The 25,717-nt window shown below is 40.9% G+C and overlaps 1 protein-coding gene across 8 annotated transcripts in view; it reads right to left on the minus strand.

The window, feature by feature from the left end:
- The window catches only part of PPIP5K1 (diphosphoinositol pentakisphosphate kinase 1), a 180,676-nt gene that overhangs the window by 145,684 nt on the left and 9,275 nt on the right, over positions 1 to 25,717 (minus strand). For 7 of the 8 annotated variants that reach the window (XM_075858105.1, XM_075858102.1, XM_075858100.1 and 4 more), the window contains exons 2-14: positions 24,721 to 24,998; positions 24,055 to 24,570; positions 18,293 to 18,488; positions 17,031 to 17,121; positions 14,860 to 14,945; positions 14,074 to 14,228; positions 12,702 to 12,803; positions 12,458 to 12,619; positions 11,370 to 11,491; positions 10,647 to 10,748; positions 9,836 to 9,922; positions 9,526 to 9,601; positions 8,519 to 8,628 (exon numbers count right to left, since the gene is read on the minus strand). In XM_075858105.1, coding sequence (XP_075714220.1) covers positions 8,519 to 8,628; positions 9,526 to 9,601; positions 9,836 to 9,922; positions 10,647 to 10,748; positions 11,370 to 11,491; positions 12,458 to 12,619; positions 12,702 to 12,803; positions 14,074 to 14,228; positions 14,860 to 14,945; positions 17,031 to 17,121; positions 18,293 to 18,488; positions 24,055 to 24,210 — 1,445 coding nt within the window. In that variant the 5' untranslated portion in view covers positions 24,211 to 24,570; positions 24,721 to 24,998. The remainder of the gene's footprint in view (positions 1 to 8,518; positions 8,629 to 9,525; positions 9,602 to 9,835; positions 9,923 to 10,646; positions 10,749 to 11,369; positions 11,492 to 12,457; positions 12,620 to 12,701; positions 12,804 to 14,073; positions 14,229 to 14,859; positions 14,946 to 17,030; positions 17,122 to 18,292; positions 18,489 to 24,054; positions 24,571 to 24,720; positions 24,999 to 25,717) is intronic. The other variant, XM_075858098.1, reaches the window with a different exon arrangement.

The following is a 25,717-nucleotide window of genomic DNA, read 5'->3' on the forward strand; positions in this document are numbered from 1 at the left end:
GACCTCTCGAATAGTCAAACAAATCCAGCGGGCGATAGTAGCCTTAGAGGCTGCCAAACTCTTCCTCTGATGTTCCGGGACCAGTAAAAGAAGTCAGATCTGCAGAAAGAGAAAGTGAGGGAGGACGACATCCAGATTCTGAAGAGAGCGTTCTTTAAAATGCACGAGAGACGTGAAAAAGTGTAGCAAAACGATGTCCTTGTTAAGGTGACAGGAGGAGACTACCGCGGGCAAAAAAAAAAGGCACAGTACATAGTACTGCCTCATCCTGATGAGAGTCAAATGCAGGGACAACAATACAGTGCTGTCGGTTCAGAAACCCTCTGGATGGAGGTCACCGCCACAAGGAACAACACCTTCCAGGTAAGGAGACCTAAGGAGAACCCCTGTAGAAGATTAACCCCTTAAGGACGCAGCCTAGTTTGGGCCTTAAGGCTCAGAGCCCATTTTTCAAATCTGACATATTTCACTTTATGTGGTAATAACGTCGGAATGCTTAAACCTATCCAAGCGATTCTGAGAGTGTTTTCTCGTGACACTTTGGGCTTCATGTTCGTGGTAAAATTTGGTCGATATATTCAGTCTTTATTTGTGAAAAATTGCAAAATTTAGAGAAAATTTACAAAAAATAGCATTTTTCAGAATTTAAATGCATCTGCTTGAAAAACAGACGGTTATACCACCCAAAATAGTTACTAGTTCACATTTCCCATATGTCTACTTTAGATTGGCATCGTTTTTTGAACATTATTTTATTTTTCTTAGACGTTACAAGGCTTAGAACATAAACAGCAACTTCTCATATTCTTAAGAAAATTTCAAAAGCCTTTTTTTGAAGGTGCCAGTTCAGTTCTGAAGTGGATTTGAGGGGCCTATGTATTAGAAACCCCCATAAAACACCCCATTTTAAAAACTAGACCCCTCAAAGTATTCAAAACAGCATATAGAAAGTTTTTTAACCCTTCAGGCATTTCACAGGAATTAAAGCAAAGTGGAAATGAAATTTGCAAATTTCATTTTTTCTGCTGAATTTAAATTTTATTAAATTTTTTTTTAGTAACAGAGAAGGTTTTACCAGAGAAACACTACTAAATATGTATTGTCCAGATTCTGCAGTTTTTAGAAATGTCCCACATGTGGCTCTAGTGCGCTCGTGGACTAAAACACAAGCCCTAGAAGCAAAGAAGCACCTAGTGCATTTTGAGGCCTCTTTTTTATTAGAATATATTTTAGGCAGCATGCCAGGTTTGAAGAGGCGTTGAGGTATCAAAACAATGGAAACCCACCAGAAGTGACCCCATTTTGGAAATTACACCCCTCAAGGAATTCATTTATGGTTTTTGTTATCATTTTGACCGCACAGTTTTTTCACAGCACCTATTTGAATTGGGCTGTGAAATGAAAAAAATGATATTTTTTCCAATAAGATGTCATTTTTGATCAAAATTTCTTATTTTCACAAGGAACAACATACCCCATTTTGTTGCCCAATTTGTCCTTAGTGCGGCAATACCCCATTTGTGGTGATAAACTGCCGTTTGGGCCCATGGGAGGGCTCAGAAGGAAAGGAGCGCTATGTGTTTGTTGGAGTTCACATTTTGCTGGATTGGTTTTCGGGTGCCATGTCGCATTTGCAGAGCCCCAGAGGTATCAAAGCAATGGAAACCCACCAGAAGTGACCCCATTTTGGAAACTACACCCCTCAAGGAATTCATTTATGGTTTTTGTTATCATTTTGACCGCACAGTTTTTTCACAGCACCTATTTGAATTGGGCTGTGAAATGAAAAAAATGATATTTTTTCCAATAAGATGTCATTTTTGATCAAAATTTCTTATTTTCACAAGGAACAACATACCCCATTTTGTTGCCCAATTTGTCCTTAGTGCGGCAATACCCCATTTGTGGTGATAAACTGCCGTTTGGGCCCATGGGAGGGCTCAGAAGAAAAGGACCACCATTTGGCCTACTGGAGCTTTTCTGGTGCTAAGTCATGTATGCAGAAGCCCCTGAGGTACCAGTACAGTTGAAACCCCCGAGAAGTGACCCCATTTTAAAAACTACACCCCTTAAGACATTCATCTAGAGGTGTAGTGAGCATTTTGACCCCACAGGTACTGTGTAAAAGATAATGCGCAGCAGATGGTGCAGTGTGAGATTTGCAATTTTATATATGTATATGCCATTTCAGTGTCCAATATAGTGTGCCCAGCATGCGCCACCGGAGATATACACCCCTTAAATTGTAATGTGGGTTCTCCTGGGTACGACAATACCCTACATGTGGCTGTTATCAGCTGCCTGGGCATACGGCAGGGCTCAGAAGGGAAAGATGAGTGGGGTAAGCTGTGCGGAGTGCATCAGGGTAAATTAAAAATCAAGGGATGTATGATACATTTTAAAACAATCTTTTATACAGAGCCCTGGTTTTTCGGGACACGTGTCACATTGGTATATTGTGTTCTTCCTTATCCCCCTCTTATAGCAGACTCTGCACCTCTTTTGACTCTTTCCCTTTCCACCGGTTTGGGGAACTTCTCCTGGAAAGTGTTGCCCTGGTACGATGCGTGTGGCCTCGCTTCCAGAAGTACTGGGTGCCCCCCCTTCCTGGTCCCTAAAGATTAGATCTTGAAATTCCAGGAAAGTTCCCCTCTGGCCTGCACATCGACGTAGCACGTACGCATTGTACAAAGCCATCTGTATGATGTGCCCGGCCAGCTTCTTATACCACACCGCATGGCGCTGTAGGGCTTCAGGACTTGATTTGACAAGTCCATCCCTCCCATGTACCTATTGTAGTCCAGGATGCAGTCTGGTTTGGGGGTGGCCTTTCCTTCATATATCCTAAACCTGTAGGTATACCCTGATGCACTCTCGCACAGCTTATACATCTTCACGCCATACCTTGCCCTCTTACCTGGCAGGTACTGGCGGAATTGAACCCTCCCTTTAAAATGTACCAGGGACTCATCAATAGAAAAACACTTCTCGGGGGTGTATGCTTGGGAAAACCGGGCACTGAAACGGTCTAATAGGGGTCTCCGTTTATACAAACGGTCAAAACTGGGGTCATCTCGGAGTGGGCACTGCTCATTATCAGTATAATGTAAGAAGCGAAGTATTGCCTCATTTATTTATTTTTTTAGGTTCCAGTTCATTTCTGAAGTTGCTTTGAGGGGCCCATATATTAGAAACCCCTATCAAACACCCCATTTTAGAAACTAGACCCCTCAAAGTATTCACAACAGCATTTAGAAAGTTTATGAACCCTTTAGGTGTTTCACAGAAATTTAGAGCAAAGTAGAGGTGAAATTTACTCTTTTTATACCATTTTTTTTATAACACAAAAGGATTTATCAGAGAAACGCAACTCAATACTTATTGCCCAGATTCTGCAGTTTAGAGAAATATCCCACATGTGGCCCTAGTGTGGTAATGGACTGAAGCACCGGCCTCCGAAGCAAAGGAGCACCTAGCGGATTTTGAGCCCTCTTTTTTATTAGGCACCATGTCCGGTTTGAAAAGATCTTGTGGTGCCAAAACATTGGAAACCCCCCAAAAGTGACCCCAATTTGGAAACTAGACCCCTTGAGGAATCCATTGTAGTTTTCTTGGGGTGCATGCGGCTTTTTGATCAGTTTTTATTCCATTTTTAGGTGGCGTGGTGACTAATAAACAGCAATTCTACTATTGTTTTTGTATACTTTTTTTTTTACAGCGTTCACCGTGCGCTATAAATGATATATTAACTTTATTCTGCGGGGCGATACGATCACGGCGATACCAGATGTTTATAGTTTTTTTTTATGTCTTATGGCGTTTGCACAATAAAATAAGTTTTGTAAACAATCATTCACTTTTTGTGTTGCCTTATTCTAAGAGCCAGAACGTTTTTATTTTTCAATCAATAAAGCCGTGCGAGGACTTATTTTTTGCGTAACGAACTGTATTTTCCATCAGTACCATTTTTAGGTACATGCGACTTTTTGATCTCTTTTTATTCCATTTTTTGGGAGGTGAAGTGACCAAACAATTGTGATTGTGGTACGGTTTATTAATATTTTTTTTTACGGCGTTCACCGTGCGGGATAAATAACAAAATAATTTTGTAGTTCAGGCCGTTACGGACGCGGCGATACCAATTATGTATAGTTTATTTGTTTATATATTTTTATTAATAATAAATGACTGATAAGGGAAAAAGTGGGACTTTTACTTTTATTACTTTTAAAACTTTTATTTTCTTATTTTTACACATCTTTTTTTAACTTTTTTTTTACTTTATTACTTTGTCCCACTAGGGGACTTGAGGGCAGGAGGCTCTGATCGCTATTCTAATACACTGCACTACATGCGTAGTGCAGTGTATTAGAACTGTCAGCTACTCACTGACAGCAAGCATAGTGGGTCCTGACGTTGTCAGGACCCACTAGGATTCCGTCTATGGCATAGCCGGACGCCATTGTTTGGTGTCCGGTTGCCATAGTCACCATCGCCGGCCGCTATCGTGTAGTAGGCCGGCGATGGCGGATTAACCCCTAAGAAGCCGCGATCGCTATTGAACGCGGCTTCTGAGGGGTTAATCGGCGGGGGAGCTCCGCGATCGGTCCCGGCACATTGAGCAGTGATAGTCTGCTGTCGGAAACAGCGCCGTGTTTACTCCATGACCTACTATTAGGTCACTGAGCGCGAACGCTACAGTTAGCATGACCTAATAGTAGGTCATGGAGCGTTAAGGGGTTAAACACAGCCTATTGCAGAGCATCCAGAACAGAGGTAAAGTCCCATAACGGAGTGGCGGAATGATAGGGAGGAACCACAAGACCTCTGCAAGAACATCTGAATATGAGATTTAAATGCCAGTGGCCTGTTGAAGTTTACAAACAACGCAGACACCTGCCCCTTCCAACCCTACCTGGAGGAACGTCAGAATTCTGAACAAAGGAAAAAAAACAAGGGAGAAAGATTCCGTTCCAGCTAAGTATAACTTCTAAGTACGGTGGTAAAAGCGGGCAGAAGGCTGTCTTAGCCTTCAGCATGGTGTGGATGACCCGTTCTGACAAGACCCATGCTCACAGACCTGTAGCCAAGCCTTTAGACCTAGCGACCGTAAAATTCGGATGGAAGAGAGGTCTCTAAAAGAGAAGATGCTTTTGATCTGGCCAGGGAACATTGGCCAAAAGAGCCACCCAGTCGGTATATCAACAGCGACGCGGCCAGACATGGGTCACGAGGTTGCTGAAAATTCCCCTCGACCTTGATGCTCCTGAGAAGCCTGGGAAGAATGACAAAAGGAAGTAGAGAAAAATCAGGTTGATTTGGTCCTATGGAGACACCAGAGCGTCGATCTCGCATCATTCGCCCTCAATTCCAGAAGGTTGATGAGAGTACTGGATTCCTGTGGGGCCCAAATGTGCCTCCCCAACCTTAAAGACTTGCGTCTGTGGAAACAACCTGCCAGTGGAGCAGGAGAAAGGGTGGCCTTAAAGGGGATGGCTAGAGATGAGTGGGACACTGGTGGAGAGCAAAGAGGGGTGACCAACAGAAGAACTTGCACTCTTGTACTGAACCTATTGTCTTCATTGGTAGGGGGACAACGGAGCAGTGAGGTAAACACCATGCACCCACCATTAGAGGGGGAAAACAGGGGAACAGCCACGTCCATTTCCCAGATAGGAGAAAAAAATAAAGACAGGCTGTTGTACCAGCAGGAGTGTCTCAGCTAATTCAGTCTTAGCTTAGTATCTGTAGGAGTATATCCTGTAGTAGAAGCCAACATTTCATAGTGTCACGCCTCCTAGTAGCAACAATATATACACACAGTCTGTGTTCCCCCAAGAACAAGAAAAAATACTAATGCCAATGATAGAGGTCAAGCCCTTAGAAAATCTAACAAGGAACATGAACTCATAAATTAAATATATTAAAATGCAGAACAAGAATTTCTAAATGAAAAATTTGCTTGTAACATTAAAAAGGGTTATCTTATCAGAGTCAGCCCCTATAATAAGAGTACTGCAGCAGCGATCAGTAGGCTGTCACGAGTCCGGCTCTCAAGACCCCCGGCAAAAGGGGGGGGGGGCGGATTTTTTCCAGGGAATATGTAGTCATATTTAGGCACACGACCATAATTTTGATCCGCAAACCGTAATTGCGGATCAAAATACTGATCCATTCATTTCTATGGCCAACGGACACCTTCCAGTATATTTATGGGAAGGTGTCTGGGCCATAGAAATGATCCGTAAAATTAGGTCTTCCTATTATTTTATTTCACAGACCGTGCTCCCACACTTTATAATGGGAGAACGACTGGCAAATGCGGGTGACTGTCCGCGGCCGTCCACGCCTGTAATCACAGGCCGTGCAAACGGCTACGGCCATGTGCATGGGGCCTAACTGGTTCAGAACCAGAACTAGCGAAGTGATTTTTCCAATGTTTTTTTTCCGTGAGCAATGCAGGTTTCTTTTTTTTTTAATCATTTGTATACACATAATTTTTGCTTTATCAGAATTAAAAAAAATAAAATAGCTTTTTACATTTTAGCTCATAGTATGACCCTATAATAGACTTTAAATTTGTGACTAACATTGTCTACAGTATATTTTAAAATATTACACGTATATTAGGGTAATTGGGTGAGGGCTAGCATTACGAAAATATTTGGCGTGGGAGCGTTTTTTTGGGGGGGGGTATTTTATGTGTATTTCTTATTGAATTTATTTACGCTTTTTTCACTTTCATTTTTATTATTATGGTCTGTCCCACAAAAGGATATAATAGATCATTATTTCATTTCATTTGTTTTACACTATACTTTTCCACTGTAACTGGAGCTGCATAGCAGCCCCAGTTACAGGGGAAACCAGCCCTGTGAAGAGTGATAACTGTCACCCAGCAGCCTCCAAATAACGACATCCCGGCGATCATGTAACCAGCCACATGATCATTGGAACCAATGGCAGCTACCTCTGCTTCTATTCTATACATCGCGCTCATTGAACGCTTTGTGTGTGAAACCAAAGAAAACAGAAGCAGTGAAAACCGCTTCCATCTTCTCTCCAGGGTCCCCAGCTTTAACCATACTTAGGGACCCAGGACCGCCCGATGTAAGTATTCAGTGGACAGTCCTGGACCGATTAAATAGTTTATTTACTTTGCAAATACAGTAAACTCCCGCCAAAAGAAACACCCCCTTATCTAGATAAGATTTCTTGTGAAAGATTTCGAGTTCCACCATATATTATACAAAATTGCCATCTTCTTTGAAAAGACCAGCCCCACAGAAGACCAATTTTGTTATCGCAATTTTGGATGGTGGTCTGAACGAGGTCTCACTTTTTTTCATTGACTGTTTTTCTGCTAATTGTAAATTATTTCACAAATTATGCTTTCAATGTTCTGCTGGTTACCGTTGGAAACAGACAGCTGTACAAGATAATCAAAGCACAATATTTAGAAGGTTACAGAACATTTTAAGAAGCTATGAACTATGAAATTATATTAGTTCTTTACCAATCTGTCTTTTAGCTATTTAAACAGGTAATTTACCAAATTGGGAGGTGGTGATAATTTATAATCCTACAGAAGGTGCATTGCTGACCAGAACATTTAAAAAAAAAATAATAATAATAATAAATAGATCATACCCAGAAATTCAGTATGGACATGAGCAATTGAGCAGGACTCATTGGAACAACTCCAAGACAATGTTTTTGTTTAGTAATGACACATCCCTAACTTCAGATCTGCGGAATGTGGATGGACTTTGTTGGTTCAGCTGGTTGATCAAGTTGCGTTGACCCTTTCTATGTACTTTATAGTCCTTGAGCAGAATTATGTGTCATCGGCAAAGCTTTACCTGAAAACACTGGTACCCATCCTACTGCCTCAAGGAAGTTCCTGCAGATCAAGATCCTTCAAGCTACAGCTAAAACAACTAAAAGGGAGGGGGATAACTCAAGTTTCTTTGATAAAAAAAGACAAAGAAACTAAAAGGTAAAACAGTCACATTTTCTTTTTGATAGAACAGGCTGACAAAATAAAAGTTGGCGGTCAGTTTCTGAAGGGACAACAAACATGGCTGCACTTCCTGTAGTCACTTGACCTGCTTTGTGTTGCACCCTGCTTACTAACCCACTAAGTTATCATAATAATTGGAAACATAATGTAATGTTACTCTACAAAAATAGCACACTCAATATGGAAAAAAGGTCCAGTGAGTACCAGAAATCAGGAATATGATGGATACCAAGAATGGAAGAATGGACGTCTAGCCATATATCCCCGCTGTTCATGCATTTTTATTTGGTGCACTATACATAGACACTGCACATGGGTTGGAATTTAGGTATAAATGGGTTAACAGATTAGAACCAACATATGAATTTTTATAGTTGTAATGTTCATCGTCTGCAAGCAGTGCAAATGTAAGACTGTACAGCCATCTACAGGTCTTGGAATCTCTACATCAGGTCGGCTCCTAACTGTGGGCTCAGGTTTAACTGTTTCACTTACATTTCCAGCACAGTTTTCAGCTGTTCCAGCTTAGATTTCCTCTCCTCGATCTCACAATCATTATGGGTTCCAAGTTCTGCTAGCAGCAGTCTTGCTATATCGAGCACTTCCTGTTTTAAATAACATGGGATTACAGACGTTAAAAAAATAATAGAAGAGTCTTTATTATTTTGACAACGTTATATGTCAAATATTCTTCCTTTGGGATTGAATTTACCATTACAAATATCCCTTCACTTGACAAGCATATAAAATGGATGTTTTCATGTATTTTTTTTCACCTCTATTACTATTTTTACAGTTTTTTCTAAGTTTTCAAATATCACTAAATAATGATCTATTGCCACCTGACAATTAAAATATTGTCAACAAGGATTAAAAGCCTAGGTTCTAAACAATGGTGCGGGACCACAACATGTCTCCAGTGAGTACTCAAATCTCTCCAAATGCTGCACCACTAGAAAAAAAGAATAGTGGCAGCCGCTTATGGTCCAAAATAACAAATATGCCCCTTTAAATTCAGTGCAACAGTCCTGTGGTCCCCGCCAATCTCTCTTGACATTACTGTGGTGATGACGTGCTGTACTTAGTCATAATCAGCTGTGGTTTGTTTTCTTTACACGCGGACAGCACCACTGTACTCGGCTATCTCCGGCAGTCCCATAGACCGTGAATGGAGGGGCAGTGCGCATGCATTAATTCGGCAGAACGTGACCCGCGTTCTTATGATTGGTGGGGGTCCCAGCGGTCAGAGCCTAACTGTTTACCATGTTATCACCTATCCTGTGGTTATGGAATAACCTTTAATCTTGAGACAACCCCTTTAAAGTATTACTTATTTGTAAAAAAGGACCTCCAGGACAATGTTTATTACATATTTATGCTTTTAGTATTGAATTACTGCTGACTGCTACAAACTTTATGATGATTATATACACAGTCATAGCTACAACACTATTATTCTGTAGATTAGACTAAAAGTGTACAGACTATCAGTTATTTCTTACCTGTAGTTGCTCTGGCTTCTTTAGTTTGAGCTTTCCTGTTTTGTAACCATCATGATGTTCAAATAACTCAAAGAACCTGAAGGCAAAGAAAGAAGCAAGCGACATGAAATAAAAACATTCTTGCAAGAAAGGCTTATGTTGTTATGGAGTGTTTGACAGCACATATACAGATACGATTCTGCCACTCACATAGATTCTTCAACAATCTTCAAATACCAATGTCCTGAGTTAACAGAAGTAAACCCTACGTGTATATTGAAAGAAAAGCCATAATTGGCCAGCTAAGTGCGTGCTGCAATTCTAGCATTACCTAGCATGCCGAACCTCCATCTTCATCTTTTGTTTCGGAGTCCGGTCCCCGTGCCGAATTATCGCAATTACACATCGCAACTCCATCCTAAAAAAATTACAAAAACATTAACTTCATATGCAGTTAACAGAATTAATTTGTACATATGTCAGAGTATGAATGGCTGCCAACAACTAAATGGCAGTATGTCCTATTATTTCAGCAGCCAGAAGCCATTATCCTCCATTTCCAGGGGCATGTCTCGCATGGGAACAGAGGATCAGGAGATCAGGAATGTTAAAATCTATACTGTTGGTGGAAAAGTTGGGTGGCCCCTATACACATCAGATCGTCGGCCAATCCCACCAAAATTGTCAGGTTCAGCCAAGCATCTGCCCACATTATTCACCACCTTGAGACTGCGTCTCTGTTCAATTTTTAATACTATTTGTCTTCAATAAAAGTGGGAACATCCCTTTTAAATCTACACAGCGCTGGATCATTCTTCTGTTTTTCCTGCAATTCGTACCGCGGGCCGTCGCGGGGATCCGAGCGAGGTGCACAACCCGAGACGCAGAACCGGTGAGCTGGAGATTTACTCCCCTTTTCTATCAGCCAAGTTTTGTCTAATTTGAATCGGCACCTTTACTCACACTAGCAACAGACAGACTAGGATCTTTTCGTGAAACTGGTGTTATAAAATCCTGTATAATGTTACACTGATTCCCCTCATGTCTGGTGATCTCTCCTATAGCAGTTTTTAAAATATTTTTTACCATTTCATAACATGTATTACACAATCCTAACTAAAAACAGGTATCATGCCACTCACATTGTGCCAGATGTAGTTGGTACAATAGGAATATCCTCTGCCTCTGTTGGGATGGACCAAGGAATTTGGAACTGTGGAGCAAGTTCCCTCATAATTATATTCCTAAAATAAAATTAAAAAAAAGAGCATGATAAGTTCAACTTGTTTGCTTCCTAAATAGAAGCTGAAAGCAGATAATAGTGCATACATTCTCTTCATTTCTTGGTATGCCAACAGACACATTTACGGGAATCTCTATATTACATATCTTATAGAAGACATATATTGGCATGCGTTTGTGTGGAAATAATCTTTAGCACTGCTGATGACATTGTATGCAGTACAAATGGTCTATAGAAGATACAGAAAGGACCTAGACTTACGGAGAAGAGCTGTCAATCACACGGTCTGAATCAAGCCAGGGCTACACAGCGACTTTGGCCACAACACCAGTCGCACAACCAAAGATCGCTGTGTCGCCATGCCTGCAACGCAGGCAATGAAAGTGAATGTGGCCGCATTGCGAACAGTGTAGCCCTAGTCTTATAGTTATAATAAATAGTGTTCTACTTAGCAGTGTAAACAACGAGCACTACACAGCTGTAGCCAGTAATTAATACGTTTTTCATTAATTTTTTTACCTCAATTGCACAAAGCATTCTTTATGCCAAAATACAACACTTTTTTTCAAATGGTTCTACTGCTCAATATCAGCCCATTTAAGCAGAAAAACAAGAAACATACCCCAGTATTTTGGCACAGTCATCATAATATTTCATAGAGTTCTTCACAAAACTGAAACCGTTGACATCACAAACAAAGGAGTGCCCGTTGGCTCTCAATAAGTCAAAGCCGCAGACCGTTTGCTGAAAATATAAATATATTCAGATATTGATAAGTTACCCGCAAACAAATGATCTGTTAATAGGTCAACAGATATCAGACAAGTGTAGTAAAACCGCATGGATGTTAATCTTCGACACACATTTAGCGGCGATTAACAGGTATTGCAGCCTTTTGTCCCATTCACTTCAATAGGAGAAAAGGCTGCAATATCTGTGAATCACCGCTAAATGTGTGTCGAAAATTCACAGTAAGCAAGTAAAAATGAGGGGGAAGCAGTGCTCATACGAGCGATGCTCCCCCTTCAAAACAGCTGATCGGCCGGGGTCCTGGGAGTAGGATCCCGACCCATCAGCTATTGATGGCCTATCCTGAGGATAGGCCATCAATTTTTACTGGTTGGAAAACCCCTTTAACTAGAAGTCAAATTGGTAGCTTAAATCTCCAGGGCCTTTAAGCAAAATCTGTATAAGAGCCCACACATCCAACTCATACCTTTTAAAATACTGCTGCCCCCTTACATGGCAAAAGATCATTAGTGCCCAGGGCAACCCCCTCCTCTGCACCCCCTATAGTTGCGTCACTACTAGAAGTGTATAACTGTGTTTGCAGTGTCTTTCAGAGGTACATGCCGGGAGGATTTTATAAATATATCTCTGATAGATGCCTTGGACAGATGCCACTGTATAGGCATACAGTGCAATCTATTGCCCACAGAATCCCATGTAAAAAAAACGCATACTGTCCCTTATAGTTTTTTTCTTACTGGATGCCAGCAGACTGCACTATTGTATAAAGCAGAAAAAGGTATACCGACATGTACAAGCCAGACAGAGGCTAAAAGGACACTCTTTAGGCCTCTGACGAGTGAATAGGGGCCTATGGATAAGTTTGACGTATATCTTGTTCGAAGTGTCAATCCACCCTAAGAGTTTCCATCCTTAGAATCAACATAGTTGATAAAACATAACTATAAATATTAAGGGAACCTTAAAGGCCAAGCAGACTTTACGGGCAACCAGCTTTTCCATGGCAGTCAACATGACTGGATAACGGATTTCCTTCCCCTCACTGTCACGCTCGACTTTCCCATCCAAAGCTGGAGACTTGCGGGCCTCTGCATGGGCATAATCTGGACCAACCGTATACACCTGAAAGACATGTAAAGAAATGCTAATTTTCTTTTCCTCACTGTCAGAATAGCAGAAACAAGCTATACAGATTAATGTGTACCTTAACATCAGTACCATCAGTTGGCATGAATTCTTCATAAATATAAGATCCAGTCTTCCGAACACTGCTCTCTGGAGAATAAACACTGCTGCGACTGCCAATCTATACCAACAATAAACAATGAAAAATCCATAGAAAGTATTATAGGTTATGCATTTTACAATATATCATGAAACAATATAAAGTGACTGGAAACATGTACAGTATAATTCTGAATTGTATTATAGATAAAATTATATATTTTATAGTGTGTGTGTGTGTGTGTGTGTGTGTGTGTGTGTGTATGTGTGTGTGCAATATATATATATATATATATATACACACACACACACACACACACACACACACACACACACACACACACACACACACACACACACACCATAAGCTTTCCTTATTGACTTCAATGAGAAAAAATGCAAATACAAATAGCAACACCATGCGCTGATGATGAGCCATTGTGGTTTCCAATAGGAAACAGTTCATTTTGTGTTGGTTTACAAAAGCCCCAAAAATGCTAGTAAAATGTGCTTAGTATTAGGGAACGTCTACATGTAGCAGACTTGTATAGTGCAATATAGTATTTTGAAAACATTATTCACACACTGCTGAAAAATCTGCCCAAATTTGACAGTATTTTGTGGATTCCCTGTGAAAATTATATTGAAAGAATGAAGTTTTTTTGGGGGATTTAGGTAAATAAAGCTTATTAATTGTATAATGAAGAGCTATAAAATGTTTGACTATACTTTGTGTTTTGATTCCAGGCCATTTTCAAGGTATCTGCTTGCTGGCAGTAAATAGAAACATTATTGGTACCATCCAGAGGCTGAAAACCTGTCCCCATCATATCCAATTCACATAGGTGCAAGAGGGAGCTTTGATATACTGTGTTAACAGAGCATAATCTGGACACGTTTTCAGCCCCTGAATGTTTCCATTCACTGACTGAAAGCAGACATCTTGAAAACGTTGATGTTTTGAAGCACAAAGTATTTTAGAAAGTTGCATATCTTTATATTATACAATGAATAGATTTTATTTAAATAAAACCGGACTCTTCCATAGCAAATCAGAACATATGGATGCTGCCTTACACAGTAGTTCAGTTAATACGATCTTCTGTTTAATACATGGTTGTCACTGGCACATACAACTCAGCAGCTAATGGATGTGACATTGCACAAAGTGTGACATGATTGTATTGTTTAGTGTAATAACAAGAAGTGGAAAGTGTTAGATCCAGGTAAAGGCAGGGGATGTAGACGTGGAAGCTGTATTTGTCCCAGTGTCTTGCAGTATGTCATTTTTTTTAGATAAAACATCTAGGAATCCATAGTTACCTGAAACTTTTCCATTTCCAACTCCTTACCTTCCTGAAGAGCCTCTGGCTGCCACCTCCCGCTGATGTTGGGTAATAGATATATACATTGTGATCTTCAGCGCTAACTGGTTTCTCTACAAAGGGTTTAGGGAAGATCTCTCCATTCACTTCTACCTGGTCTTCACCTTCCACTAGGCTACACTCTGTGGATAAATCCTAACATTAACATTTACTTCTATAAAGAAACAAAGGGTGAGATTTACGAACACTGGCACACAGTCACTACCTCAGTGCAGAATAAGCTATACTCAAAAACAGGGCACACACCCATTTAATGAATATGGCGCAGGAATTTGAACATGAGCGATAAATAAGTCGCAAGGGGTGCTACTTTGAAGCCCACTATTTTGACACTTTGGAAGTTTCTGAAAAAGTGGTACAGGGGCATCATAAATATGGCATTCAACACTAACCATATTTTTCTATATGTTTACACCATAAAACTGGCATCAACACATTAATAAATCTGTCCCAAAGTATTAACATACAGCCAAGATTCTAAGTTAAAATGATATAAAATGCAGACTAAAGACACAAATTAGCCAGATGAAAAAGTCCAGATAGACATGTTTTCGAAATCGGCTTACACATCAGCAATACATTTACCAATGATGTGTGGATCTAAAATCTACAGTAACCCTAAGAGCAACAAGAAGCAACCACGTTGTCTCCAGTGACAGCCAGACCCCAGGGAATATTTCCAGATTGTAGTTAGTTTATAGGGTTACCTTGGCAGCTGGCATAAACTGTATGTGATATGAGATGTAAACTCACCATCAGGCTTGTCAGGGTCTCTGTTAAGTACACCATAGCGAGGTAAATCTATTCCTTCTTGCTGCAAAATGCGATATACTTCCCTTCTACAGAAGAAAAGAGACTAAAATGAGTATGACAAGAGACTACACAGGAATTATCAAACGATACCTTACTACAGCATTCTGTCCGCACGTCAGCTTAAAATGGAGACTAAAGCTGGCCATACACAGGAGATACGCATATTTGGCCAACAGCAATTTCTCCAGGTCCTACTATAAAGACGAATGCTCGGCCAAGCGTGCATGTTTTTTTTAAATGAGGAGAGGGGAATAAGCCACTGCCAGACCCCTCTGGCAGTGGCTTATCTCTTGCGGGAACAAAATATCAGGCAAGTTGAAATCCTCATGATGTGCGCCAGATTTATTACGTGTTTTAGACACTTTTTGCGGCTCACTGGACAGTTTTGAATGGTGTTTAGAAAAGGAGACTTGGCTAGAAGGAGTCTAGAAAAGGGGAGGTGTACCAGATATATTGGTGGCGTGCACCACAATTTTGGCACAAAATACTGGAGTTAAGTAAGGTTGAATGGAGCGGTGGTCTCGCATGCACCCTATCGCTACATTCATTGTCTTTGGGGCTGACAGAAACAGCCGAGTACAGCACTTGACTGTTTCCGTTAGCCCTGCAGACATTTAATGGAGCAGCACCGCGTGTTGTAGTAAACAGTGGGGGTCCCAGTGGTGGGGCCCCCAGGCGATCAGACATTTATCACCTATACTGTGTATTGTTGATAAATGTCCTTCGTGGGACAATCCCTTTAAAGTGTCAACGAACCTTTGCTCTCCTGCTCCATCTAACATTGGGGAATGGAGAGCCGCATGTGCATGCTGGGTTTACATTTTCTAAGGCAACCAAACGACGATCGAGAAGTCTTGTGAATGGATCCTACTAATTAGAATACGACGCGTGCCTGACATTCCTTGAGCAGGAACTAGTGTCGCTCCACATCTGACGTAAGATTGAGCGGGAGAATAAAGGTGCAGTGTCACTTTAAAAGGTGTTGCCTGCTTTAGCCCTTTATCGCTTTTAAAATGCTCTATTGGGCATGCAATAGAGAGGAGGTGTAATCGAGTCCCTTTTTATTGACCAAACAGAGAGCCGCAATAAGCATAGATCTATACTCTGGATGAAACTGGCAACAATGCACAGGAAAAATAGCATTTAACTAACAGATTCTCTGTTGATAAAAAGCGAATTTTCCAAATAGATTGTCGCAATGGTGGCCATATAGGTTGTTACTTATTTTTTTCTTTTTCTGGGAAAACCAAGAGGTCAAATCAAGGGCATTATTAAAAAGTGTATGCTTTTTTACTTTTTCTACTTGGTTTTAATTGTGGGGGTCTCTGCTAGCCCACCCACTTCAAAGCCAACTTTGATAAGATATCATGCCTCTCCACCCTCACTGTGAAAATTTCATGACGAAAGCGGACAGGCATTACAGTTCCCTTGATTTCAATGGGTGAGCCATCAACTCTGAAATACAGAAATCTCAGAGTAAAACTACAGCCCCTTTGTTCTATTCATTGGTGGGGGGTTCTGCCTTATGAACACCAACTGATAACATCTTCTGACATCTCTTAGGGCCTGTTCACATCAGCGCTGGCTTCTATTAGGGATTTCCGTTCATATGTTCCATCAGAGGAACAGATGAATGGAAAGCCAAACGGAAAGAATCGCTTCCGTTTGCATCACCATTGATTTCAATGTTTTTCGTTTTTTCTTGTTTCAGTTGGCTTCCATTTGCCTACGTTCCACTAGGTTTCCGTTTTTTCACGGAAGCAATAGTGCTGCAGACTGTTTGTTTCCGTGAAAAAAAGAGAAACCTAGCAGAACGGAGGCAAACTGAAACCAACCGCAACAAAAAAAAACAAAAAACATGCGATGCTTTCTGTTTGGCTTTCCGGTCATCTGTTCCTCTGATGGATACGTCATGAAAAGTGCCGTGAGAGTTCATGAGGTATCCATTAAATAGATACCATTATAGCCCCTGGGTGATGGATTCTATTAGTTATCCATCACAGCCTATACAATGAGAGCTTTTGCCAGTGGATATGTCAAACGTAGGCCAAAAAAGTGATGCGAACATAGCCAAACATGTAACTCAAAGATTACAAGTGACAATAATATACCTGTCTTGAATGAAATACTGCATATTCAAGTCGTTGATCAAGAATGGGTTGCGGAGTTTTGAGTAAGCAACAGCTTTATCCAGTGGAAATCCTAATGGAAAAAAACGGACATTGGTAATGACACCAATGCATCAAAGTACAATTCATGTGTTAACACAAAATAAATCATACATACAAAAAAGAATTGAACCACGCTCATTGAGATTTATATGAACCCATTCCTCATGTATAGATGCGCTCTATAGGAAACACTTCAGGTATTCTACTATTCTTTAGTCTACCTTTATAGAAGGTCGGTTTACACAAAGCCATTCAGGAACAAACAATAAAAGCAATGTATATGACTAAAATGATCGATAAGGAACAATAAAAAAAAACACATTTATCATTGATTAAATTAATCATTCATACATAAAAATGTGAATAATCTCCCATATATGCTTGTTTAGGTCCTGGAATGGAACAATACCGCTACTTGGCAAATACTCTGTAAGCGGAACATAAAGTGGTTGTCCATGACCAGACAACTGATGATCTATCCACCGTATTGGTCATCAGCATATGATCGGTGGGGGTCCGAGACCCGGACCCCGCACCGATCAGCTGCTCCGGCTGCCTCCAGGCACCGGACGTCCATGCCGGAAGCAGATGGCTCTGGTCACAGAATAGCGGCCAAGCTGTAGTTCTGCTCCTATTCAAGTTAATATGAGCAGAGCTGCAGTCCTGCAGAACGACTGTTATGCAGTGGTTCAGAGCTATCTTCTTCCGGCCCCAACTACTGCATATCGATCAACACATCCGGCGCCCGCAGGCAGCCGGAGCAGCTGATCGGTGCAGGGTCTGGGTGACGGGCCTGCACCGATCATATACTGATGACCTCTAGATAGGTCATCAATTGTCCGGTCATGGACTACGTCTTTAAGAAATACAAGTTCTGTGCTCAGTTGAATAAACTGTATTTACACAGTGCGAAAAAACTGCTACAACATTTTATTTCGTTTCCTAGGAGAAATTTTGGCAAGCAGACTATCCATTCCTAGGAAAATTCTCTACTGTGTGTATGCATACTAAGAAAATACCAGCCCTTAATAACAAAGTCATTTCACAGAGCACAAGCCGTTACTAGATACCCCTTATTAGATGTACACACGTCCAATTTAACTGATTAGCAGACAGGACGCATTTAATTATTCAAAAAGATTTTACTTTGAAGCTGCACTAAATAGAGGATCACAAGCAGCACCGCACAGGGGAGACATTACCTTTGGAGTGGAAAGAAATGAGGCAGTCACAAATGGGCCAATTCTCCACAGGTTCATTTAAAATAATGTCTTCAGACATGATAACCACAGTGATGTACTCAAACTTGCACAGGCGCTCCAAAATTTGCGTCATGGGCTTAGACTTGGACTTTTTGGTCATGGCACAAATTCCCACCACAATCTGACGCTCCGGAGGCTGCATTTAATGGAGAGATATATTAATTTATATAGCATTGTATGTAACTAGTAACTAAAGTGCATAAATAGCAGCAATACACAAAAAGGGAACGCTAAATTTCTATTCCTGAATACAAAAAGTTGGAGTGATTCAAATAAATACTAAGCACCACTTTATGGTATGAAAACACTCATGAGAGTATTGCACGTCCTATAAACACATTAGGATTTGGGGTAATCACAAACCTTTGTCCCTCATGTCCCAGCAATTCACAAGTTCCTATAAAATGATACTTCCCTTTGCATACAAGTGGCTGTCACAAGCTTACTTTAAAATGTAAAGGCGGGAAGATGTTGTCCAAAGGGCATTCAGATAATTTTCCAATTTTGAGTCTGAACATTTTTCATCTTATTAGGCTCTACATACAAAAAAAAATGCTACTAGCTTAATAATATTTCGATGGAAAATTGATTTGTGTGCTGCAAAAATCAGTATAAATTTATCTTTTGAATTTCTCAACACTGTACTGATACCAAATACTGAGCAAGAATAATTTTATTACCAACGAAGATGATTTTGATTGGTCCAAAACATTTTTAGAATACCCAAAGACTTAAAAAGTATTGCTTTGACCATTTATTTTAAGAAATGGGCATAATTTTCATTCTTAATTATGGCCACTTGAAGTGATAAAAAAAATTGCAAGTGAACACAATCCATTTATAAACTACAGTAACACTTCATGCAGACGACCGTGTGCGCCGGCCGAGTCCCGTCAGTGATCCGAGGAAAGATAGAGCATGTGCTATCTTTCCTCGGATCGGAGACTCGGATTCATTTTTCACAGACCCAATTCACCCGCTAAAGTGAATGGGTCCGTGAAGACTATCGGGTGCCACTCGGATTCCGTTAAAAACGTCCGGAGTGGCACAATGGTCGTGTGCATGAGGCGTAAGAGTAATAAGTTATAAGCACAGCCGAATATGGAACGTTGAATGCATAACACTATATAGCCCTTTTGGAACAATTATGAATAGGAAAGGATTATTCTGGCTTTACATCCCCATTATGTTCTGTTCCATTAGATTTACATTTACTTTTGATTGGACAGAATATTGTAGTTTGCTGCGCTATTTTGACCAGTAAAAAAAATAAGGAAAATGTGAAAAACCCATTATAAATCAATGGGATCCATCAGGATCTGTTACGGTGCTTTTAAAACAGATCCATCATATCCATCAGGGTAAATACAGTATAGAACCCATGACGTCATTGTATAAAACCCATGACATCATTGTGAACTAGGCCTTACATGTACTTATTGTGCTGCTGTACACATAAAGGTCTATGCAATATATCCATACAGTTCCAGCTAGTTGTATAACATGTGGATATTACCTGAAGCGACAAAACGTCTTTATCTTGGAAACATTGCCTACAATCCAGTGGGGAAGAAAGGCTGCATGACATCTTGGATCCAATAAATAAGGTGTCTGATATCTCCCCAGATTCCTGGAACTCCCTTAGTTATATCCCATACATGCTCAACACATTTACTAGCTATCTAAATAGGCAACTTGCTAACACTTCAATCCTTGTTATTTCTTTCCCATTTCGAAATTGTAAACCAGGGGCCAGAGTCCAATACTTCTGCTTAATCTATCTTTTTATTATCTAGCGTGCCAGTGAAATGAACACATTACATATAACTAACCTAGAAAAAATAAGTTATAGTTACTTCTCAATTTAGATCTATTATAGACCTCTATGTGCTTACACTTGTAGAAGTAAGGCAAGAAGATGATCTTTGGATTTGGCAAAGCCAACTTACTAAAATCATGAGCTGGAACCTTCATGTTCACGATTGATGGGGCACAGGGTCGAACACAAGACAATCAGACTTTTATTGAATGTCTAGTGGATATGGTCTATTGTAAGTGAATGAACATTTGGAAAAGAAGAGATCTCCAAGCTAAAGTGGCATGGTGTTTATAATGAACTAAATGGTACGGTGGTGGGAAGCAGCTGGTCACTGTGGTCATGTGTTATAGCAAAACAACGAGCACTGGGGCCACAAAGAGACTGCGGTGGAAGAATGGAGAAGATTTTGAATGGCAGGAATCCTACAAAATGTTATGTTTTGTATTTTAGACACATACAAGACTTATAAAAAATAAATAAATATCGGAATACCCCTTTTATTCAGAATCGAGTAATTACATTTTAAAGGCCTTAGGGTAAATAAACTTTAGACATGTCACAGAGACATGTAAAAAGTTTTGATCAGTGGGGGTCCGAGCACTGAGACCCCCGCCGATTGCTAAAACGAAGTGGCAACAGCACTTGGGTGAGCGCTGTGCTGCTTCATTTCTGATCGGCTTTTCTCAGAAAGCCAAGTGAGCGGTGCACGGATTTATAGACTATATACTGAGCCAGCAGAGCACTCCCGATGAAAGATGATCAGAAATAAAGCGTCACAGCGTTCACCTGAGCCCTTCTTCTGCCTCGTTTTGATGATCGTGGGAGTCTAGGTGCTTGGACCCCCACCGATCAAAACATCTGACATGTCACTATGACATGTCAAAAGGTTTCTAAAAGTTTAGTCACCCTTTAATCTTTTACAACCAATGGAACAAATTTTGATCGTTTTACTAGCATACACATAACAATAACTTTTAGCAATTATCATTACAGGATGATCCTTTCCTCCTATTGATCATTAAGATCATAGGGGAGGAAAAGGGAAAAGAAGAGATGAAGGAGGGAAGAGGAAGGGCAAACGGAAAGGCAAAAGGGAAAGGCAAAGGAAAAAGGAAAGAAGAAAAAAGACCTAAATTGTTATGCACCACTATGCTGCTTTGGGGTCCACTTCGTGTTGTCCCAAAATGGCCACAGCGCTTCAGAGACTGAGTCTAAGACACTGCCTTTGTTGTTAGATTGGCCAATCCGAGATCAAAGGGAGTGTCTGTGAAGTGTAGCGACAATTTTGGACAACACAGAGGGAAACAGGTAATATAACGTTCCGTGCCCGGCCATTCTGCGCTTTTCTACGAGTTAAGCGGTAACACGCTTCCGTCGTTGAAAGGCGCTGAATGACAGGGAAAGTTATTCTGCCCAGCCAATCAGTGCCTTTCATAGACGCTTTGTTCAACCCCAGGAGACCTGCGCAGAAGAGAGCAGGTCTCCATTGCTGCCGGCCGGCGTGGGAACGGTTTGAATAGTTAGTTATTTTATTGTAATAAAAAAGTGTGTGGCTTTATTTACGGGGGTGGCTTTATCTACGGGGGTGGCTCTATCTACAGGGGTGGCTATATACTGGGGTGGGCTATCTATGGAGCACTATAGGGGGAGCTATTTGTGGGACACTATATACAGGGGTGGGCTATATTGGGGCACTATCTACAGGGGGCTCTATGGCAGGCACTATCTACAGGGGGCACGGGGTGTGTGTATGTGTGTGTGTGTGTGTGTGTGTGTGTGTGTGTGACAGAGTGTATGGTGTATGGTACACTATTATATTTAGGGGCGTAATGTGTGGTATAATGAGAACTTTATCTTTATTTATAGGTGTAAAAATGTTGGAAAAGTGAGAAGCTGAAGACATCTGAGCGGCAAACTGCAGAAATGGTCTGTGACCAGGAGAAGTCATCATAGAGGTCTGGACCGGATGGAGAAAAAGAACTAGAATCTGAGACGTCACCGGTGAGTCACTTAATGTAAATGTTTATTCTGCTTCTAATCAGCACTGTAGTCACTGTATGATCTGCAGCGAGATGATGGGTGGTATGATTATGATAGGATTTATTTTTTGTGAAACAGCATCTCCCAGCATATCCTTACCATTGTTCGGGCCACGCTGGGAGCTATAGTTTTACGCCGTACATACCTATACGGCAGGGGTTGCACTACATTGAGCTGTATTTGTGCTGGTGTTGTATTTATGTACTGAGCCTGGTTCTGGTGCTGTATATATGTACTGAGCCTGGTTCTGGTGTTGTGTATAGAACTATATTAATTGTAAAATGTACAAATGTTTTTATGCTCGAGTTACATAAAAAGAAATGTGGAAAAGAAATGACACGTCATTCATTGGTAGAGAAAACAAACACGGCGAGGGGGAAGGAGATGTCGGGAAAGAGGTTGGGGGGGGCGCCAAACTGAATCTTTGCCCCGTTTGCTGGAGAACCTAGCTATGCCTTTGATATAACTCCATATACCCGGGAATATTTCAAATGTTGTCGCGGGACCAGAGGGTCGCTTTAATTTCTACAGGATTACACACGACATTAAAGGTTATGTACACCTTTGAAATATTCTTTTTTAACAAAAATGTCTATGAGTGTGTTTGGTGAAACTTACGGTACTTACTTTTTGAGATACAGATTCAGTATCAGTGTGACCACGCAGGATCCACCTGTTATCAATCACATCTAAGTTATGAACTTAGATGTGATCGAGACACTATGATCAAGATGTGTCAGAGACACGCAGGACCCACTGTCACTGAACCCGTCAGTTCCGCTGACCTGCCGGATGGAGGATTCAGCACTAGATACAGCTGCACTGTATACAGGATACAAAGCAACAGTATCTCAAAAAGTAAAAATAATTTTAAATAAAATGTTTTTAGAAAGTTGCACCAAAAACACTGATTTCAAAAGGTGTATATAAACCTAAGAGCCCTGCATCCAAACCTAAAACGCAAACCTAAGAGCCAGCCTAATAAGGCTATGTTCACACGGAGTATTTTGGGGGAGGAATATCTGCCTCAAAGCTCCAAACGGAATTTTGAGGCAGATATTCCTCCCCCAAAATACTCCGTGTGAATAGCAATTATCGCGCCGTTTTTCGCCCGCGGCCATTGAGCGCCACGGGCATAAAACACGCTTTCTCCTGCCTCCCATTGAAGTCAATGGGAGGTCGGAGGCGGAAGCGCCCGAAGATAGGGCATGTCGCTTCTTTTTCCCGCGAGGCAGTTTTACTGCTCGCGGGAAAAAGACGCCGACGCCTCCCATTGAAATCAATGGGAGGCGTTCTCGGGCCGTTTCTGCCGAGTTTTGCGACGCGGTTTCCGCGTCAAAAAACTCGGCAAAAGACCCCGTGTGAACATAGCCTAATAATGATGTGAAAATTTATTGACCGCAATACAAATACTATTTGTATTTTGGCACCAGCAGTAATAATAACGTATGCTTTGACTACTCTGCTCCAGGCCAATAACCATGCATAGGAATTTCTCTGCTTTTCTAGCTCTTTACTGATGCCTGCAAACAACATCTAAAACAGTTCCACGTAAAAGAATACATCAGCATAATCTTATTTCCCTTCATGTGGTAGAAAAATATGTAAAATATTTTCAGCTTTATATTTTAGAAAATGTAACTGGGAAATTGCAGGAAAAAAAAAAAAGAAAACGGTATTGCATTACAAAACTATCATTCATATATAAAATTGAATTTTGAAATAAACTATATGCAGATGAAAAACTAAATAACACTATAAACACATTAAAACAAAAAAAGGAACATTTCGAATACACCACTAAACAAACGAATTTTAAGATTTGTAGTAAGCTTTTCCTTACCGTCTCTTCCTCATCTTCATCTTCCTCTTCTTCATAGAAATCAACCTCGTCTGGATTCATGTTTGATTCCAGGAAGTCTGTCTCATCATCTCGGGCACCGACAAAAAATCTGGGTGTCGAGCTGTCGCCCTCGCAGGGTGGGGTCAGGGATGACATCACAAACTAGTGGGCCTAACATCACGCTCTGGAACCATCACGTAAAAATAGGACAGATCTTGTGAAAAGATGGTGTCAGTTCTAAGGGCTCCAGCTTCAGGACACAGGGTTTAGAAGCAGGGAAAAAGATGCATGAGTGGTAAAGGGATACCCAAGGGCTTCTAACTACGTGGGAAAGCACAAGTTTTAGCATGCTCTATGTGTCTGGGTAACGCATACATTTTATTAGTTAGAAGATAGTCAAAATTAAAAGTGCTATTGTCATCTAGTCCTAAAAGCAAAGTGCCAGAATACCAATGTGGGAAGTTTAGAGTCCCAAATGTGATTTTTGCCAGACATCAATCTCCCAGAAGGCCGCACCTAGAACAAACAAAAGAGCATTTCACTGAATCTTGTATGGAAACGACAGTAAGTCATCAACACAGTTGTTTATTCAGTAGTGGACACAATACAATGAAATGAATAGGAAGAAAACGTACTATGTTTACATAAATAAATAGACAAACTTACTTTAAAATAATTGTCCCAGGTGAAGAACTTGTTATATTGTTCTCCGTCCTTCAAGCAGCGCTTACAAAAAAACAGCCCGTTCAGCCGGGAGCTTGTTATTCTCCTCCATGCTGCACATGCACTCAAGGAGAACAGCAGTTAGAGGTGAGTTAAAGTTCTGCCTTCTCAATAACCTATGGCTTGTACTGCCTAGTGCTCGCTCCACCCCGCAAGACAGCTGTCTCAGCACTTCAGAGGAAGAAGGAAGGTCCTGAAGAGACTGTATACAGGAGCTGTGTCTAAAAGTACCGACAATGAGGATGGGGGCGAGTAAGGGGTGGTGCCCAAGGAAGAGGGTTTCAGAATGTGCCCCATCACACCCACCTTCTGTCCCAAAGCTTTAGCATGATAGCTGTTGCATGGACAAGCTTTCATCCCACAAATATCAGCCCCGATTCATCAAGTTAAATGCACGTTTAGCTCTTCTAAGCATGCATGTTATGTCTGTGCAGGTAACATTCATATCTTTATGTACGCTTGTATCACACGGCAATATCAGCTGAACAGTGTCTGATTGGCTGTAAAAAGACATTTCAAAACAATGACTGCGCTATTGATTCCGTCAAATCAACGGAACGCTGTCACAACGGTAACCAACGGAAACCATTAACAATTGAAATCAATGGTGAGGGAAACGGAAGCTAAGGTTTCCGTTTGCCTTTCTGTTGAGGGGTTAACTCGACGGAAACCTCAGACGGAACCCCTCAACGGAAGGGCAACGCTGATGTGAACAGACCCTTAGGCTGTGGCTACACACCAATTTTTTTTGTAGTGCAACATCTGTCATAGCAACTGTTGCACCAAAGTTGCAGTCCATAGAAGTATACAGAGTAATTTTTATGCAAATGTTGCACCTCCCAATTTCAAGGAGATCGAGATGGTTGCTTCAGAAGTTGCATACAAGAGACAAGGAAGATGTTGTGAGTTACTAATGAAGCTATTGTGCATAAGTCAAATT

This window comes from Rhinoderma darwinii, chromosome 3 (genome assembly GCF_050947455.1).
Source record: "Rhinoderma darwinii isolate aRhiDar2 chromosome 3, aRhiDar2.hap1, whole genome shotgun sequence".
Classification (NCBI taxonomy): domain Eukaryota; kingdom Metazoa; phylum Chordata; class Amphibia; order Anura; family Rhinodermatidae; genus Rhinoderma; species Rhinoderma darwinii.